Source organism: Oryzias melastigma, linkage group LG21, assembly GCF_002922805.2.
Source record: "Oryzias melastigma strain HK-1 linkage group LG21, ASM292280v2, whole genome shotgun sequence".
In the NCBI taxonomy this organism is placed as follows: Eukaryota; Metazoa; Chordata; class Actinopteri; order Beloniformes; family Adrianichthyidae; genus Oryzias; species Oryzias melastigma.
In genome coordinates, this window is record NC_050532.1 from 3,520,529 (window position 1) to 3,538,141 (window position 17,613).

Below are 17,613 nucleotides of genomic sequence, written 5' to 3' on the forward strand. Positions count from 1 at the left end.
TCGGTCCTCAACAGAGTTTGCTTTCTTCACATCATTTTTAGTCCGATCGAACTCCTCAAGAGAACAGATCCATGTGAAAGGGTGTTCGCTTGCAAGTGAATCCAGGTGGGAATCAGTACAGTGTGAAAATGTGTGGACTAAGGAGCAGAAGCCACAAGTTCAAATTAGGGTGTAAAACAAAAAAATTAGAACATTTGTATTTTTTTTTATTTTGAGAGGTCAAACTAAAAATAAACGATACTCAAATAAGTAAGACTAGCAATTAACATTGTCTTTCTCCGTCTTCTTTTATTTGAGACAATACCAAAAACAAGTGAGTCAATGTCTCCAGGTGGTTTTCAAGAGAAACAAACCAAACCAAATGACGGTGTGTTCATTTTTCCCTTTCCATGTTCATTCAAACATGTTTTGTGGTACTATTTTATTTTGAAGCTCCCTTATGGAGGCAGCTCTCTTTGTCTGAAACCATTTAAACCCTCCTTAAAAACACATTCCATTCATTGTTCAGGGGAAACTCAAGCATTTAGTTCACAGAAATATATCCTGCTAAAATTAAAGTGACAAAAATTTGAGACATCACAGAAACACTGATCCAAAAAAGAAGAAACAGATAAACTCAGAACTCAGAAACGAAAATTATACACTGAAAACAAACAATAAAAAAGAGAGATCTTCAAATTCTCATTGTTTAGATCAGTGGTCTCTAACCTTTTCTAGTCCAAGGAGTGGTTTAATGTCAGACAATGTTTTCACAGTTGAGTCTGCACAAGGTTGAAGGTTTTTAGCCTCCAGTTTCCCTTAACTTTTGAGGATAAAGTTTAACTTCATCTTCTGTAAAATTTCTGCAGCTGCTTTAAGATTTATTTCTACACTAAATGTTGTGTAGGAACCAATAAAGTATGATGTAGATTTTCCCCAAAAACCATAAATGTCAAAGTAGGCACTAAAAAAAGGTGCAACGGGTGAATACAAAAAAAGAAAACAATTGTCAAAAAAATGTTTTTTACTAATAATAATAAGCATAAATCAACTTTCAGTGAGTTTATTTAGATGCATTCTTGTAACATTAGACAACCAGTTGCTGAATATTCTGCATTATTTCTATGATCTGTGGTAACAACTCCATATTTGGAGTGAAGACTCCTAGTTTTAGTCTGTTAAAGGCAGATTCCTTTTATTTTGACGTTAAAGTTCTTCTGTTTCCTCTCTGACTCTTTTTTGCAAAAGGAAACTTTCCAAATACTTTTGTTTTCTGATAACTTTTCTAGTTTGGTGGTTTCAATTCAGAAATATCCACATGTCACCCTTGACCTGACTGTATGACTCTTGCTTAACCTTTTATTGATTGTCAAACTGTCCATTTTAATTGTTTTTTATTTCTACTTTATTCTTTTAATTGTATTTATTTTATCCCTTTCAGCCCATGTGTCCCTTGAAGAAGAGATCTAATCTCAAGGGGATTTCCTGGTAAAATAAAGTAAATAAATAAATAAAATAAATACGTATAAATGAATTTAGCGGTCAGCACAGTCTCTTTAAGAAAGTAGTGGACGGATTTAAGACACGTAACCGAGCGACTTGACATGCGTCGTTAATGAGTCGACTGTGGTGGAGAATCCAGTAGTTTTCCAAAAATTAAATTTCCGTCAGAATCTGATTATTTTTTTTAAAATGAACAAGATGTAGGCTGTGTGTTTGTTTTTTGTGGTCCGGTACCAACTCTCCGCCCGGGGGTTGGAGACCACTAGTTTAGATCATTTGGAGCTAAAATGTGTTATGGGACGTTCACACCAGGTGTGTGAACTCGAGTTCTCGAAATGAGCATTTGGCCTGCGTTGTTTCCACTGGACTGTCGCTATGCAATATTAGACATGTCCACCGCCTATAGTTGGAGGAGATTTGGTGCAAAATGTCAAAGCAGTGAAAATTTAGTGACTCTTGCTCCAGATTTTTTCAGTCACAGCTCTTTTCCAATATATGAAAGACTTGGGTCGAATTCTATCAATACATTTAGCATTTATGTAGAGCAGGACTATTTAGTGCACTGGATTTTAAAAGTAATCCAGACACCATGTTACCTACTTTATTTTGCTTTTCTAAGCGCTGGATATGAATGAATGAATGAATGAATGAATGAATGAATGAATGAATGAATGAATGAATGAATGAATGAATGAATGAAATGGTTTATTTCAAGCAATCAGGTAATAATACACCAAATAACATATCACATAATAAATCACAAGTAGATCGCCTGAAAGGGAGTGGAAGGAAGCGAACTTATATAATCCCACCCCGACTCAGCCATACCATAAGCGAAGATCTAATCGATACAAACATTTTACAATGTCTATTTGTGACTCTGTTGAGTTCTGATGATGAAAATCTGGATGGTGTATTAAAAAATTAAACATTCTTAAACATTTTTTCTTCCAAAATTGTTCAACCGCAATGCATTGTCATCTATATTGACCAGTTAGTATCAATGGACGCTAGTTTTTCTCAAAGACTTCTTTGAAATTTCTGGTGCACTCGATTTTGGAATTGTAGATCCGGAAAGCACTAGAAAATGACGAATGCACTGTATAATGCACTATGTAGGTAGGGAAGATATTCAGACATAGTCCTCGTCTTCAAATTCAGACATTACTAATCCTTGATGACTTCATCATCTACGTCAGGGGTCCCCAAATCCAGGACTCGAGGGCCAGTGTCCTACATGTTTTCCAGCCTACCTCCCATTGAAGCTCCTTATTGGCAAAACACACCTGATCCCTCGAGGACTGGAGTTGAGACCCCTGATCTACGTTAGCACTTAGCTGCCAGCACTCGGAAAATGTATAACAGCGGTTGTATAACTTTAAAAAGTCGTGCTAAAACAAAAAGCCATACTTTTTATTTATGTGTAAACTCCTGTGCTCAAAAGCACACCCATATGAAGAAATATGTTTCTCCTCCATGGCAGATAATGATGCATGATTCATTAAAAGATTAATAAACTATTGTCTTTATTTTAGTTAGAATATGGCTTAAAAAACATTTTGGACCCCATTATCGCTCCAAATGTTAGAGGGGTAGAGGAAGTATTCTGATTCAGACTTGGAGTCATAGAATTTCAGCCAGGCACAAACTTCAAATATGAATCTTTCCTCCCTGATTAATTTTCAAACTGTTGGAACAACCGTTATTTAACCCTAGAACACTTTCACTATAAAACGTTACACCATCACTTTTGTCGGGTAATTTTTACCTGATATAATATATCCAATAAAAAGTATTTGTCATAAAAAATTGTTTAAAATATGACAACACATAATAAATTAGAGAAGTTTTCTTTTATTTTCAACTATATGTAACAAAATGGAAAATAAAAACATTGGAATATACTTTACTGAAAAAATAGGAATTTCAGAACAAAATAATAATATTAATAATAATAATAATACTGGAGACTTGGCTTTTGGTCTACCATTCCTGGGACATGTGAGAGTTTACCAGGGACCCATGACCCATAAATACTTTTGCTCCGGTGAAAATCACCCTGCGGTAGAGCTCTAGGGTTAAAAGAGACGCCATTCTTACATCACTACCAAGTCCACAAGTTTAATTTTTAATAATTGTTTTTGTACATAGAGCCTGGAAATGTTCTAAAGAACGTGTGTGAATGCGAGACTTTTGAATGTAAATGTGTATTTACATTGACTTTTCATTGGAAGCGGACGCGTGAACCTGCGTTGCCGAGGTCGCCGTGCAGCCGATTGTGAATGTTCATCATTTTTAACAAGTATCAAAGTGGCTAACTAAAAACTCAAAATGTGCCTCCTCTCTCCTGGTCATCTTTTTCCTCACCCGTCTGTTCATCCTTTCTTCATTTTCCACCCCCCCACCCTCTTTTTTCCTTGTCAATCTCCATCTCTGCCTCGTCTAACATGACAGATTTCAGCATCATCAAAGAGAGCTCTTCCATTAATGGGCCTTGACCTCGTCTGACTACTATACTTAAAAACCTCTGCTGCGAGGCACGCTTATTCAGATCTCCCCCTGCACGCCACACCCCAACTTTTCATCTCACCTCACCTCCTTACCATAATCTCCCCCCGGTTTTTTTTTCTCCTCCTCCATAAATTTGCCGCTCCTCTCACCTTACAAGAGCCCCCCTCTGTTGTTTGTGGGGACTTGCCTGATAGCCATTAGTGTTACACCCTATTACATCAGTAATGACTGACTGTGAGCTCTAATTAGACATGTGTTAGAGAGAGCTGACTTACCTCCCCGACACCTCCTCCTCCTCCTTCTGTGTTTCTGCAGAGCTGTTACTGTGACTCCATCGCCGTGGCGACACCATTAGCACAGCACCTCCACGAGTTGCAGCCCGAGACTGTTAAAACCATTATGTTCATTACAGACCAATCAGAGGCAAAGGTGTTATGCCTAATTGATAAGCTGAACAATGCGTAAAATCTTGTCTCTAATTGCCCTGAGGGAAAAGGAGAAAGCACCCCGAGAGAAAGAGACAGTGAGAAAATGAAAAGAAGGAGAGCGTGGAAGCGGCTGGCGTGCTAATTTTAAAATCTGATATTTTTCCACTCGAATAATTTAGGCTTACAATATGTCTTCATCCAAACATGCAGCCGATTTTTTTTTTCCACCCTCTCGAATAATGGGATGTTTCTTCTGGGTTTGTCATCTGTGATAAGATGATTATCTGAAAGGTCTGTGGCACATTGTGAAGAGAGTCTCGCCTTCTCTGCTGGAGTAGGTAATCCTGGGTAATAGCATTATGGACACAGTGTTTTCCTAAAGCCCATGATTATCCTCTGCTGTTTGCTGTGGGATTGACATTGGCCTCCTGGTCTCCCTCTCTCCTCCTCTGCCGACTCCTTTTCTCACTTCCCCTCGCTTTGTGTCATCCTGCCTCTGACTCACCACTCCATCAAGCCCTTATATACTCTTCTCCTGCAAGAGTAGGAGATGAAAATAGAGCACATGGAGCAACAAAAGAACAATTTGCTTGTAGACAAGTGTGCCCCAGATTTGAATGACATGTTTATTCTCTCCATCAATAAAAAAAAAAAAAGGAAAAATAATGGCTCTCACGGTTTGGCAGTTTGAGGTCCTGCACTAACTTCAATGAGGAAATGTTTTGGTAAAATGTATGGTGTTGAAATTGCTCACTCCAAATCATCAGCTGACTTTGAATTCTTTGCTCCTGTGCCGGTCGCCGCGGTTTGGAGTGTCCTGTTGTGCGGTTTGTGTGCGACAAAGCTAACCTGACCTTCGCCTTAAGCCAATTGGTTCAGTCTTCCCTCAATGCTTTTAGGCCTGAACATGATCTGATCTCTCATTCTCGCTGTCATTCATGCTCCCCCTCCTCCCTCCCCATCTCACTCACCTTACTTTTACTTAGCTCACCACTCCGTGTCAATCCCCCTGTGTTTATGTGTCAGCGTTTGCTGCAGAAAGTGCAGCAATCTCCAGGACAACTTCTTTTGTTCATACTGTTATTTTTATTTATTAAGATTTTGGAATGTTATGTGATTAAAAAAAGCATTAAAGTGCATTTTAAAGACAAAATATGTGTTAATTATAGGTAAAACAGACCTGACAGCCCTGAAGCGAATGCTACAACAGTAGGTGTGTCATGATTAATCAATGAATCAATTTATATCCCTACGATCCAGCCAGATCAATCTTTCTGGTGCAAGCTGGTAATCAAATCGACCTAAAACATTAGAAAATGGTTTCAATATGAAACTAGAAGAGTTGCATTACATGCAGTAATGAAAGTGTGAATGCTTTTTGCTGAAAATGGTGAAGCTATTAACTCTAATTGCTAGAGGGATTTGCTGAAAATGCAAACACTATTTGCAAAATGTTAAATTTACTAACAGACTGGAAATTTCTTTAAGGAGCTATGAAAGAGCGCTAAAGTTTATCTAAATTTCTGAAAAAAAAATTGTAAAATTGCTTAAAAATCCCTAATATATGCTAATTTCACAAAAAATATTTAGTGTGTTGCTTAAATACTAGCTTAACTCCAAAAAAGACTAAAATTCCTCGGTAAACTAGTCAAAATGTTAGCCTGTTGCTAAAATAGAAGCTAAACTCTAATTTTGCCTATAATAACTTTAGTAGAAAACAAATTTGCTGAAACGATAGCATGTTGCTAAAATGTTAGCTAAACTCCAAATTAGCATCTAAAAAGAACCTCAGTAGAGGCCAAATTATCCCAAAAAAGCTAGCACATTGCTTAATTACTGACTAAACTCAAAAATAGCCTAAAATTCCTCAGTAAACTAAACTAGTCAAAAAACATTAGCCTGTTGCTAAAATACAAGCTAAACTCTAAATTAGCCTAAAAACCAGATAGCAAATTAGCCAAAAACGCTAGCATGTTGATAAAAAAAATTAGTAAACTCCAAATTTTTTTGAAAATTACTATAAAAGATGAAAACAGATCCCAATTTAAAGGTTTGTTGCTAATCTACTTAAAACTTTCACATTTGAAGACTTTCTTATTAATTTCCTTTGGGGCATATTTTGCTCAATATTTCCAAAACTTTATTGTCCTGAACAAGCTGAACGTTTTGATATCAAGATGGTTCAAATCGCTGAAAGTGTGAGTGAATTGTGAATAAATTATATTGGAAATTACCATTTGGATTGAGACACAGTATACCATAACGTAAAAACTGCCATCACAGCAAAAAAAAAACACACACAAAAGCAAACAAAGATCAGTCCATCATTACAGTCCAATGTGTGTCTGAAGTTTATGAAACTAAAATGTGAATGTATTTGACATTCATTCTTGTTTACTTCTTTGTTTGAAGCTGGAAAACTTCACCTGAACTGCAGGTATTCATCTCTGAGTCACTCCGGTTGCAGTTTTGATGGATCGATTTTAGGTAAATGAATCGGATCGTGAGCCACAATCATGATATAAATTGAATTGTTGAAACGAATCCTTGTGTCACGGGGAACCATCGGTGGCCTTTTGGATTCATTAGCAGTCAGGGAGCTGCTATAGCTCGCTCTTGTGTTTGCTAAACAGACCAAACATCAGGCTTTCATTTCAGAGAAGAAATGAATCTGAGGAGTAAACGAAGTGAATGTCAGAGCTGTGGAGCTGAGCTTAATCAGGCTTCCATCAGTTTGTGTGTGTCTGTAAGTGTGTTTCTGCATCTTGAAGCTGTCAGAGCCACATGCTCCCAAGCTGTGCAGGTTCCATATAAACTAAAGCGGATACTCGGCGCCTCACAGCTTGAAGCAATATTTGATGACTTCAGGATCATGCTGGAAAGCTGCATGTCCTGCGTAAAAAAAAAATCCGAAGTCAATAAGTCCCCGCGTGCACCTTTCTCCTGCATCCTTTGCGGCTCCAGGATCAGTAATGGGAGTCAGTATCCAGGAGGAGACAAGGGGGTGCGAGGCTCCTTGCCAAGTCCTCCTCGCCCCTCCTCCTCGAATGCGGCACAGCTGCCTTTCAGAACCCCGCCGCTCCAGCCTATTCATCCTGGAGAGCCAAAAAAAAAAAAAAAAGAAAGAAAAAAAAGTGGCCATTTAATAGAATACTTGTTTTGTATTGTTGTGTGCCACACAAAAGACGTTCATTATGTTTGGAACGAGCCCCTTTTCGCAGAGAGAAACAATAACTTGGAATTGTCTGTTTTAGAGTGTATAATAAATGTCATTTCTTCTTGTCTCGGCCCCTCAGTGTGTGTTGAGTGGTGGGTTTGGGCACCGGGCATGGATGGCCTTGGCACTCGAGCGGCCAGACAGTAGTGGGAGTAACGGTCTTACATGGAGCTTTGGAGGGGTTTAGGGAGGCTTTAGGAGCGCGGAGCGACAAATCTGCCCACTTTTCTCTGCAGCAAAAGGGAAGGAGAAGAGAAAGCGTAAGTTTGGATCTGACAATTCCATAGAAACAAACATAATTATGATGTTTTAACTTGTGGGTATTTTACATAAAGCGATTTTTATTGCATTATTTTTTTCCTCTTTATTTGTTTGTTTGCGCGCATTTTACGCACGGATCCGCTCGGTTCCACGCAGACGCGACGCGTTTCCAGCAGCAGACTGACGTTTCATTCTGGGACAAGTGAGCCCCGCAGGGTTAGGCTGCACAGAGCGCGCACTCCTAAGCTTCATTATGCTACCAGTTGCTCTCCGCTTGACTCCGTTTGATTTTTTTAAGTGACCAAAACGCGCTCAAAGATTTTTTTTTAATTTGCATTTTTTACGCAAGGACTAATTGTCCAAAAATGTCAATAAAACATACATTTTAAGTGTTGAAAGGAAGACAAGGTGGGTCGGTGATGCTCTACACCTAGAATTTGAACCAACATGAAATATGCACGCGCGCTCTGGAGTCCAATTAAATAATAAACCCTGATTTTACGCGCGCGTAAAATCTGTCTGACGCGTGATCGTTGCGCACAGAAACGGTTCTCCCGGTTGACAGTTTAAAGGAGGGGAGAAGACATACTTTTTTTTTACGCACGAGTCTGAAGCTGCCGGAGGGGGTGGGGTGGGCGGTTTGGCTGAGCAGCGCGTGGACATGCATTCAAAAAAATATATATTTATAGTGATTTGTTGTGTTTCGGGTGGGTGGGGAGGTGGTGTTGGGGGGTGTTGGATAACTGCTTTGACCCTTGGCCTCAGTCGCACACCGTCATGACAGCCGCGCGCACACGGTGTTACAGAAGCCGGCGCACAAAAGGAGCAGGGAGCTTTGAAAAGAGGCTTGTTAAAAGAGGACTGATGGGGGATGACAGAGAAAGTAAGCAGGGGCCACCGGGGGTCTCAGTGTCACTGTAAAGGCTAATCCTGTATGTACAACCCGGAATGCTTTTAACAAAACACACCAATATGCGTATATGTGGGTTTTTGTTGACATTTTCATTTTAAAGTGCGCGTTTTTTCCTCATCATTTTAGTTATTTAACCTTAATTATAATTGGAATTTCTAGTATTGTGTTAATTTTATTTAATTTATGTTATTTCTACAAAAAAATCCATACTTAAGATTTGATTGTTATTAAAATAATTGTTTAATTTCAATTGAAAAAAGTTTAAATATGCAACCAAAATCTCCAGATCTGTTTCAGTGCGATGCCTTGACTGTCACTCCCCTCCCCGCCCGCGGCCCTCATCATGACACTGCCATCCTTCTCGGGCCTTGAGCCACATGGCCTGAAAAGGCTCTGGAAACGGCTGTTGACCGTCGTGACATCCCGTTAACCCTCATTACCTAAAGACGCGCGCGCAGATCCGTTCCGACTGATCCGCGCTCCCCCGGGTCCCAAAACAGAGAGCGATCTCAAGCTAAGCTCTAATTAAAATAATAATAAAAAAAATAGCAAAAGAATGATAGAATGATTAAATCGTTAGTCTCGCCGCGGGAAGTGGTATTTCGTTTGCGCTTTCAATTAGAGGCTGATTGGGCTTTTCAGGGGAGGTCAGCTGTGAAATCTGGATCATTCCATGCGCAGACTCCAAAAAGGAGCGCGCTGCTTTTCAGTGGGACACCTTAAACTAAAGAAAGATTGGTAAAAGTGAAAGGAAAAAAAGGTTGTGATGTATAGGGATGACCTCGTTCTCCATCACCAGCAGACGGCGATAACATCATGCAGGCAATTTCCCTTCATTAAAAGTCCATCCATCTATATAAAGTGGGGGGTCCTCCTTTAGGGGGGGAGCATTTGTTATGAATTTAGTTTGCATATTTTTTATCCTGCTATTAAATAAAAATGATCCATTTTCTCCTAGAATAAAAAATCTGCGCTTTTGGAAAACTTCTTGGAGACAAAATATGGTGCTTTTTTTTTTTACAACTAGAGAATTCAATTAAAAGAGTCTGAGACGCATCCCCTCCTTCCAACGTGTCTGTTAGTGGCTGCTAACAAATATTTGTTATTTAGTCACTGGAGCTACAAGAGCCTGTTAGAAATGTTCAAATGTGCTATTTGTGGGACTGACCCTCTTCTCTTGCCTCCTCCTCCTCCTCGTTCTCCTCCTCCTCCAGTATTTTTTCCCTCCTCCATGGTAATCCAGTCACCTGACCAAACGCCATGCAAATCACTCCGCTGCTAGAGCCTCATTGGCCGCTTGTGGCTCATTTAACCGCTGTCAGTGCGCATCATATGGCCGCCACTTTACGCAACTTCTGAACTCCGGCAGGGAAAGTGGCTCCAATGCGCTTTTCTCTCTTTTGTGGATGTGAACCGGCTGCAGACAGACTGACAAACTCTCTGGAGAACATTTTCCTCTTGGAATAATTCGAACTTCCTCGTCGCTTCGTTTTGGGGTCAGTAGAGCGTCTCTCTGTTGTGAAGCCGCAGTCCGCCTGTGCACAACCGTCCCTGAGCGAGAAGCGAGCGCGCCTCTCCGAGCGTGAGACAGACTTTTTCTCTGTGTCGGTGGTAACGTTTAAAAGCAGGTGAATGTATAGCATGATGATGGAGACTGACCTCCACTCCCCCGGACACCAGACGAACACGTCCACGGGGCAAACGGGGCCGAATGGCGGCTCCAAAGCCAACCAGGAGCGCGTAAAGAGACCAATGAACGCCTTCATGGTGTGGTCCCGGGGGCAGCGGAGGAAGATGGCTCAGGAGAACCCCAAAATGCACAACTCGGAGATCAGCAAGCGGCTCGGCGCGGAGTGGAAGGTGATGTCCGAGGCGGAGAAGCGTCCTTTCATCGACGAGGCGAAGCGGTTGCGCGCCATGCACATGAAAGAGCACCCGGATTACAAGTACCGGCCCAGGCGGAAGACCAAGACGTTGCTGAAGAAGGACAAGTACTCCCTCGCGGGGGGGCTCCTCTCTGGACCCAGCGGCGGCGCCGGAGTTGGTTTGGGCGTCGGCATGAGTTCCTCCGGGGTCGGACAGAGGTTGGAGAGCCCCGGGGGCCACGCGGGCTCCGCGGGCTCCGGCTACGCGCACATGAACGGCTGGGCGAACGGCGCGTACTCGGGGCAGGTGGCTGCAGCCGCGGCGGCCGCTGCCATGATGCAGGAGGCGCAGCTCGCCTACAGCCAGCACCCGGGCAGCGGGGCGCACCACCACCACCATCACTCGCACCACCACCACTCCCACAACCCGCAGCCCATGCACCGCTACGACATGACGGCCCTGCAGTACAGCCCCATCTCGAACTCTCAGAGCTACATGAACGCCTCTCCGTCCGGCTACGGCGGGATCACCTACACGCAGCACCAGGGCTCCGGCGTCTCCTCCTCCTCCGCCATGGGCACGTTAGGGTCGCTGGTTAAGTCGGAGCCGAGCGTAAGCCCCCCCGTCAGCAGCGCGCACTCACGGGGCCCCTGTCCCGGAGACTTGAGGGAGATGATAAGCATGTATTTACCCACCGGGGAGCCCGGGGACCCGTCCATGCAGAGCAGACTGCACGCGCTGCCTCAGCATTACCAGAGCGCCGCGGCGGGGGTGAACGGGACGGTCCCTCTAACGCACATTTAGGACTCCCAGAACCAAATACTGACCTCTTTTCTAAAAAAAAAAGAAAAAAAGAAAAAAGAAAAAGTTTCATTTTTGTACAGAATGTTTATCCTGTAAATGAAATTAACCGATTCATCTCAGCTTTTTTTAACAGTGGAATTCTCTAATTGTGCTTTCATGTTTTTGTCCATTCCCTCAAAAAAAGTCTTAGTTGAGGGCAAAACACCGGCTTCACCTAGTCGGGAGGGGGTTCCTTTTACTTCAGGGGGAGGGAGGGATGCTTGTAACTTATTTAAAATGACAGAAAGTGTCGTAAATCATGAGAAAGTGCTTTAAAAGGTGTGCGCAAAAGGGACAAAAAAATCCCATTCCTCTCATATTTGTGTCCATGCGGAGAAGCCTGTGTCTTCATTCTTGGGAATCTTTTTATTGTAAGACTAATTATTGTAAATTGTGAATAATTTCAGTATTTCAAAGGGATGACAGGAAACCGCTGTTGTAATTTAAGTGCTTTTCTGTAAATGAAAAGCCCTGAGACTGCAATGAAGAATCATTGAATAAATTTCACAAGATGTTGCTTGGATTTTTAAGAGAGCGGTGTTAGATTGATTATTTTTTTCCGTTTTTATTATTATTTAGACACCTAACTAACTAAACTAACTCTTGTCATTTTATGACATCAAATACAGATTTTATTTTGAAAAATCGAGAAAATTTGTATTTTTATTTTTTGCTGAGCACAAATCTAAGGTTGTGATTCATTATAAATAAGATTAAATTTGTTTTAATAATTCTTCCTTATTTTTCATGTGAATTAATAATATTAAGCCATAAATTTAGTTTCTTTTTTATCTTTTATCTGTTCCAAGTTGTCATTTTTAATAAAAAAAAATACGAAATTTTAATTTATATTTTTCTAAACATATCAGCTTTCAAATTTAAATCGTTGCAACAAAATCTTCCTTTTATTGTTGTGTTCGTCAGTAGCCTATTGATGCGTTTTTAAATAACACAAATATCAAGATGCAAACTTTGTCTTCAAAAAAGGTCATCATATTTTTTTTCATTAAACCTGAAAATAAATAATAAATGTTCATTTTAATCCAGTCTGTAATTAAACTCAATCATTATGATTTAAAGTTGAATTCTAAGCCTATAAAAGTTTGGAGTCGTGGTGCATTTTGTGCCGTTTCACCGCTTGATTGCATTCAAAACGTTTTATTTTGAAATGAAGGAGGAAATAAGGAAGAATAGGTTTAAATGTGAACGCATGCGCGTGTAATGACTTGTAATAATTAATCATTTTTAAAGGAAAAAAATTGTTGATGTTTAATATTTTTTGTGCGTTAATCTCTCTGATCTGGGCCTTCTTTACGTTATTTTAAGACTTTATGTCAGGATGATCTTTTTCTAAAGTTTGGATAATTTAAAGATGAGCAAATTCATTTTAGCTCAAACTCAATTTGGGGATTTAAACTCCCCGCTGGATGAAATATTTATGAAAACTTTCTCAATGTTGGAAGGAAAGTAAGACCGTTCCTTCCAAATGTGACTTTGGAGATTTTTCTTCTTCAGATCTCCTTAAATAGCAGAAATATCTAATTAATCAGTTATTCTCAACTAAAAAAGTTCAAGACCTTTCTTTTACTTTCTTCAAAACTTGCGTTAAAAGGCAGTTAAACCCCAGAGCGCGCGCGCGTAAACGTTTACGCGCAGATCCACCTTTTGAAGTAAATCACTGATGTCAATTTCCAGATGCGTGAAGAAAAGTGTCCGTTCCTGCGTGACACGCGCGCGCTGTGATGCAGAGGAGGGCCTCCTCGTGCGCTTCGCCTCTGTGTTCTCGTCTTATCTGCTGATGTGAAGAGATGCGGATTAGGGGCTGAAAGCGCGGGGAGGCGGAGCGCGTCACGGCGCATCGCCAGGCTCAAAAAGAGGAGCGTTCTGGCAAATTTAACCCTCATAAATTACACCTCGAGGTGCGAAGACGGATGAGCGCGCGGAGCTCCGCGCCGCAGCTCCTGCGCGGGGTTTGTTTTTTTGCGCACGCGTGCTCAGCTGACCGGCAATAAATCTCTCCACCGCGCGGGTCTTATCTTGTAGCCACCGATATATTCCGGGCTAGGAGGCCATCAGCGGCAGCGCACGCGCGCATGTTGGTAAAGCCCCGATCCTTTGCACTCCCTGTCCTAAATGGGGATAATTAGCGTCACTTTATCACGCCTCTGCATATTTTCTCCCCCTCCCCTCTTTCCCTAAAAAAATTACCAGGCAGCCTGCTCTTGTCGCCCGCTCTGTCACAGAAGATTATGGAGACAGATTGCACAGAGCGAATGTGCCGGGCGAGATTAGCGCGGAATAGAGAAAGCAACTGGGCCAATGGATTCCTCGGAAGGGCCTTATCGTGCAATTACACGTTGACATGTTTAACAATCTTGCTGCCTCTTAATCCTGCAGTGCTGCTCTATCTGCCCACAGCCGCCGCGCGCTACGCGGGCGCGCAGACCTAATGCACCGAAACGCAAATAAAAGTTCAAGAGAAATTGCTTTATTTCCAAACTTTGTCCATTCTTATTGCACCTTTTTGGAGGGTTCTTATTATTTTTTCAAACTTTTTGGAAACAAATTTAAAAAAGGTAAAATAGCTGAAAAATACATTTGCTCAAATCACCTCCAATTTATTTAATCGTTTTTCTATGCGCAATTGCCAAACAAATTGGGAGTTTAACGCAGGCTTTCCCCATCCGCCTGCCCAAACACTCTGCACCCCCCTCCCTCCCCCGTCTCTCCTGCCTGGCTGTACATGGACGCCTGTGTGGGAGTGATTGTGGAGCGCCACTGTAGGAATTTGGCACCGTCCGTGGGTTGGAGAGCCGCCCCACGCTGAGTCCCATTCAGCGGCCAGCGCGCTGTGAGGTTGGGAAGTTTCAGTCAGCCGTACAACTCAATGGCCCCCACAAAGGCGATTACAAGCCCCAGCGCACTCCTTGTAGGGACCTGGGAGCCACGCAGGTGCGAGGGTGGGAGGTGGGGTGGGGGGAGATCCCCGTCAGAGGAGTGATAAAAAAAAAGCGGGACAGAGCTGAGGTCTACACAAAACCACCTATTTATAGGAGAAAAGAGGAACAAGTGTAGGTAAAATCCTGCTGAGAAGGCCTTAAAATGTACATTTTGATTTACTATTTTTAACAGAATAAGTTATCCAGTATTCAGGCAGATCTGATTGAAAAGAAAATTGTTTCCCAAATGCAGCACTGTTCCTGTTATCAGCCTTTAAAACATCTATTTTCAGATATTTTAATGTTGACCTTTTTGCTTAAGCAAAATGAAAAAAAATGGAAAATGTCAGAGTTGGACTCTTTCAATTTCAGAGACTCATCTGGTTTAAGATTTACAGTTTTGACAAGTTCATGAAAAAATACTAGTCAAACAGTAAAAGTAGGAGAAGAAGTTTCCTCTCCAAAGTTAAAGATGGAGGGGTTAGCTGCAGACTCAGCTGCGCTTCCATTTGGTGGTTTAACCCTTTAACACCGGAGCTCCAGTATTCATGCTCTTAGATTTACTATAACTTTTTAACCGTAAACATGATCAACGTAATTCCAGTAGATTCTGAAGGAGAAAAGCGGCTCTAAGAGTCGCTTTTCTCCTTCAGAATCTACTGGAATTACATTGATCGTGTTCATTGTTGAAAAGTTATAGTGTGTTGAAGATTTTGTGTTTAAGCATCACCGGTGTTAAAGGGTTAAACCCCTAATCCCACCCCTAAATGCTGGGGATGCATTTGGTCACGAGTCGACTGTGGATTTGAACTCATCAAGTCTCAGGGCGGACGCTCCACCACAAGGCCGCTGAGCTAGTGGATCTACTTTTCAATAAACACAGCAGTCCAGCTAAATATTTGTTTTGTTGTTTTTGATATTTCTGTATTTTAACCCCTTAACACCTGAATTTATTTCCAACAATGAAAAAATATATATATTACTTGTGTTTTTTACTTTTTAGTAGATGGTACATTTGAGTATTTTTGGAGCTGAATTTACGACCACAGGCTTTAAGGGGTTAAGCAAGTAAAAGACATGCAAATCAAAGTGTTTCCCCTAAAAAAAATAGCACAAAACAACCAAAAAGGCTGCCGTGCAGTGACAAGTTCGGCTGTTCCTCCAGACAGAAGTGACACCTGGCTGCACCTCTAACACATCCGACTGTCAGGTTAAAACTCAGTGTTCTGCCAGTTCGAACAGGAGACGCAGGAACCTCTAATCCTGTGCATCACGGCCCTCCTTTCAACCTCTCCTGGCAATCGGGTGTCTTCGTGTTTTTGCTCCTAAAATACACCTCCAACGATGGAGTGAAGTGTGACTCCCAGCGCCGGGTGGAAGTCATGGATCTGGCTTCACTGTCTAATTTAACTGACACCCACAATGGTGTCAGCAAAACCGTAACATATTTTTCCGATCAAAATAAAGCAGGCGTCATAAAAACATGTGAGGCGATTGAATTTTCACCTTTTCCAAGGAAGTCGGCCTTGGACGCACATTTGGAGTTTCAAACTTTATGGAAAGTCTCAAAAAAAGATCATTTTTAAGACTGCTAAAAGACATCTAATTGAAATCAAAAACTTTAAATTTTTGTGTCAAAATGTGTATAAAATCTTCTTCTGCTTGCTGGCCAAGTGTTTTAATGACTCCCACACTTTGGTCTATTTCACTTTGGACTCCTGATCATTTTTGCTTCAAATGACAAACTCCAACTTATGTTTGGTCAAAAAGTATTTAAATCGTTTTTTGTTTAAATCACTATTCGGTTAATGACCTCTGATAATAAATATATGCTTCTTAAATGGTCAAATTCAGCTGCTCAAGCTGTGCTGAAAAACAGCTGGTTCTCAGACTACAAGCCTCAGGCTGCATTCTACCTGTTAAAAATTCATCAAAAAAACAGAACATCAACTAAGTTTGATTTGCAAAGTAAAAAAAAAATAGTTTTTCTGCTAATAGAAAAGTTTAACAACCGTAGGGGTGTATAAGCGTAAACTATTGTGGTTTTCCAGAAAACCACACATAAACAAATATTAATAACCCTTTTTGGGATCTTCACATTAAAAAGTCAGGACATTAAAAAAATCAATTTAAAGAAATAAACACTATATCAATTACATAAAATAAGGAAATATCATTCACTGCAATCTTCACAGAAAAAGTCAGAACAAATAATAGCAATGAATTTCAAAAAAAAAAGCTAACTAGAAAAGTTGCTTTATCTGCAATAATGCTAGTGAATGCTTTTTGCTGAAATTAGTCACTAAAGATGCTGAAGCTTTTAGCTGAAAAGATGCAATTTACTCTAAATGCTGAAAGTATTTGCTGAAAATGCAAAAGCTTTTTGCAAAATGTTAAATTTGCTAAAAGACTGGAAATGTCATTAAAGAACTATGGAAGAGCACTTTAATGAGCCAAAAATCATAGTAGATTCCAAATTAGCCACAAAAAAAGCTAGCACATTGCTTAAATATAAGATAAACTCCAAAATAGCCTAAAATTCGTCAGAAATGCAAGCCTGTTGCTAAAATAGAATCTAAACTCAAAATTAGTCTTAAAACCTTGGTAGATAACAAATTAGACAAAAACGTTAGCATATTGCTAAATTATTAGCTAAATTCCAAAATAACCTAAAATTCCTTAGCAAAAGTAAATTAGTCAAAAAGTTAGCCTGTTGCTAAAATAGAAGCTAAATTCTGAATCAGCCTCAAAAACCCCAGTAGATAAAAACTATCAAAAATTTTAGCATGTTGCTAAAATATAAGTTCAACTCCACATTTTTTGAAAATTTCTATAAAAGATTAAAACATAGCCCATGAATATCTGTAAAGGCTTGTTACTAATCTACTTAAAATTTTGAAATTTAAAGACTCGTGCATTTCCTATTGGGCATATTTTAGTCAATATTTCAAAAGCTTTAACGTTTATGAATACCAAAAATACAGGCAGTAATGTCCTGAACGAGCTGAACGTTTTGATACCAAGATTACTGAAATCACTAAAAGTGTGATTGAGCTTTTACAAGAACATACCACTATCAAGCCCAGAAGTGGAGGGGTTATGATTTGGGTCTGCGTTCTATCCAATTTCCTGAAATATTAATAATAGGTAATA

At 40.6% G+C, this 17,613-nt stretch overlaps 1 protein-coding gene across 2 annotated transcripts in view; it reads left to right on the forward strand.

Annotated features, from left to right (window-relative positions):
• The window catches only part of sox1a (SRY-box transcription factor 1a), a 121,932-nt gene that overhangs the window by 91,099 nt on the left and 13,220 nt on the right, over nucleotides 1-17,613 (forward strand). The window contains exon 1 of one of the 2 annotated variants that reach the window (XM_024286909.2): nucleotides 9,948-11,290. The exons of the other annotated variant lie outside the window; for it this stretch is intronic. Within the exon in view, the coding sequence (XP_024142677.1) occupies nucleotides 10,445-11,290 (846 nt within the window). The 5' untranslated portion in view covers nucleotides 9,948-10,444. Of the gene's footprint in view, nucleotides 1-9,947; nucleotides 11,291-17,613 lie in introns of those variants that run through there. 2 annotated transcript variants of the gene reach the window in all.